The sequence below is a fragment of the Diachasma alloeum genome, unplaced genomic scaffold, assembly GCF_001412515.2.
Source record: "Diachasma alloeum isolate Michigan unplaced genomic scaffold, Dall2.0 Dall_scaffold_01435, whole genome shotgun sequence".
NCBI classification, from domain to species: Eukaryota; Metazoa; Arthropoda; class Insecta; order Hymenoptera; family Braconidae; genus Diachasma; species Diachasma alloeum.
This window is the reverse complement of record NW_021681533.1, coordinates 6,243-8,443: the sequence shown is the minus strand read 5'-3', so window position 1 is coordinate 8,443 and position 2,201 is coordinate 6,243. Positions and strand designations below refer to the sequence as shown.

Genomic DNA, 2,201 nt, shown 5'->3' with positions numbered 1-2,201 from the left:
ATTGCTGGCAGATGCTATGGCATCCTTCTCCTCATGCACGAGTGTGTGGTGTTCGCCTTTGCACCTTTTGCAGACCTGACCGCTCCTGCAAGGGTATGGATGAGCCCACAGACAATTTTTGCATGCTTTGATGCTTTTAATAAACTTCCAACGATCCTGGACACTGAGATCGTTGAAGGTTGGGCACATGTACAATCGATGAGCTTTACTGCATTTGGGGCAGCTCATCGACGGGGATTTATAAGAGGATGAATCCGATTTGGAAGACGTGACGAACGTCTAGGGAGTCTTCCTTGAGAATTTGTTGGCCGATTGAGGGAGACTTTCTCCTGGCCTTTTCTTTGGGTTGGGGTTGCGATTGGACATCGNCGTGACGACCGTCTGGGGAGTCTTCCTTGAGAATTTGTTGGCCGATTGAGAGAGACTTTCTCCTGCCCTTTTCTTTGGGTTGGGGTTGCGATTGGACATCGATGCGGAGTCGAGAGCTTGTTGCTTGAAGATAGCAGTCTGGATGAATTTGAACAGATCGTCTAACGTTGGCAATTCATCCATGTTAAGCTTGTCTTGCTATCGACTTCTCAGTGTCTGGGGAAGACAACGTTCGATGATGCGAACGAGTAAGTTTTCCCCAGGTGGAGCACCGATTCCCTCCAGGATGTGAAGGTGCTGACGAGCTTTATCCAGAAGTGAGGATAGGTCATCAGCTGATACCTGGGTGAGCTGAGGGAGGTCGATTAGAGCATTCAAGTGTTCTACGGCCACAATACGCTTGTAGTCGTAGAATTCCAGGAGAGATTTCCAAGCTTTCGTACAATCTTGGGTACTGGGATCATATTGGCTGATTTTAGCCAAAGCTGGCCCAGTGAGAGAGTCAAAAAGTTGACTGCATTTCACTGCGTCAGAAATGTCGGTCCGGGAATGAACGAGAGCGATGAACTTATTTTTGTACATCGCCCAATTTTCTTGTTTTCCGTCGAACACGGGGATCTTTATTTTAGGGAGCTTTGGCAGTTCTTGCCGCTCCATGAGAGTGATGTTATTCGGATTCAAGGTCGAGTTGAATACCGAATCCCTTTGTTGGAGTTTGGAAATGGCGCTGGCTGCCTGGTAGTATCTAGATTCGGTCACTAGAAAACTCCCTGCCAGGCGATTGCTGCTTTGAAGTGAGTTTAATTCCTCATAGTACTTCATTGAAGTATGGAACAATGTCGACATTTTCTCGGCACGTATCTTTGCATTGGCGGGATCGACATGTGTACTCTTGAGGTATTGCTCCAGCCTCCCCAACTGGAGATCGAAGAAATTTAATTTCTGTTCGAGGTACGCGACGCGTCTTTTCTCCTCTGAAGAGTCTTCATTTTTATGGAAAAAATGAGACTCAGAAGATATCGACAAATTACGATACGATGGGGTAACGGCTCGATGAACTAGTTTGCCGATCAAATGAAAGAACCGATTAAATCCACGTAGATTACGTTGGATTTAGATAAACTTCGATAAATCCGCAAAAATCTCGTAAACTAGGGCCGTAAACGAGAAAAGGGAAACGATCTATCAAATTGGTTAAACAACCGATGATTAACTATAATGCAAATCAAACGAGAGAGAAAACAAAAAATAATGACTATATAAGAATAGTCAAATAACTGGATTCAATGTAACAACTCAAAAAAAAAGAAAACGAAGAAAAGAAAAAGAAAATTCAAGAAGATGAAGATCCAAAAATAATTGAATGAAGTTAATTAAATGTGCAAAGAAATAGATATAGATAAATGTATGAACTTATCTTTGCACATCTCACGATGTTGAACCAGCTGAGCGGTGAAGGTTCCTGGAACGGGAGTGACGATGACGATGAAACGATAAGACGTCGGACTTGAAGACTCGTCGACGAAGTTTTGGATAGTTTTTAATTTTTTAAACTGTTTTTAGTAACGTTTTTGTTCACTTTGAACACTCTTTCACACGCGTCACTCGCAGTTTTTATTAGAGGTTAAAATTCAAACCTCACAGGAGGCACCATGAAATGACGTACAGGCTATCATACCCTAGGTGGTATGATAGTCGAATTAAAAATCACGAATAATTGATAAAAAACAAACACACAAAAAAAAGGGATTAAATAATTCGAACACAGAATTGGATGGGAAAAAGCCGTTACGGCATAAAAACCCCAGATTTATTGATTAGGATATAATGGA

General features: G+C 42.4%; 1 protein-coding gene across 1 annotated transcript; it reads right to left on the bottom strand.

Annotated features, from left to right (window-relative positions):
• Positions 1–567: 567 nt before the first annotated feature.
• On the bottom strand, positions 568–1,215 carry LOC107046486. The gene has a single exon (XM_015269109.1). It carries the CDS (start codon positions 1,213–1,215, stop codon positions 568–570), a length of 648 nt encoding a protein of 215 aa, XP_015124595.1.
• Positions 1,216–2,201: the final 986 nt, after the last annotated feature.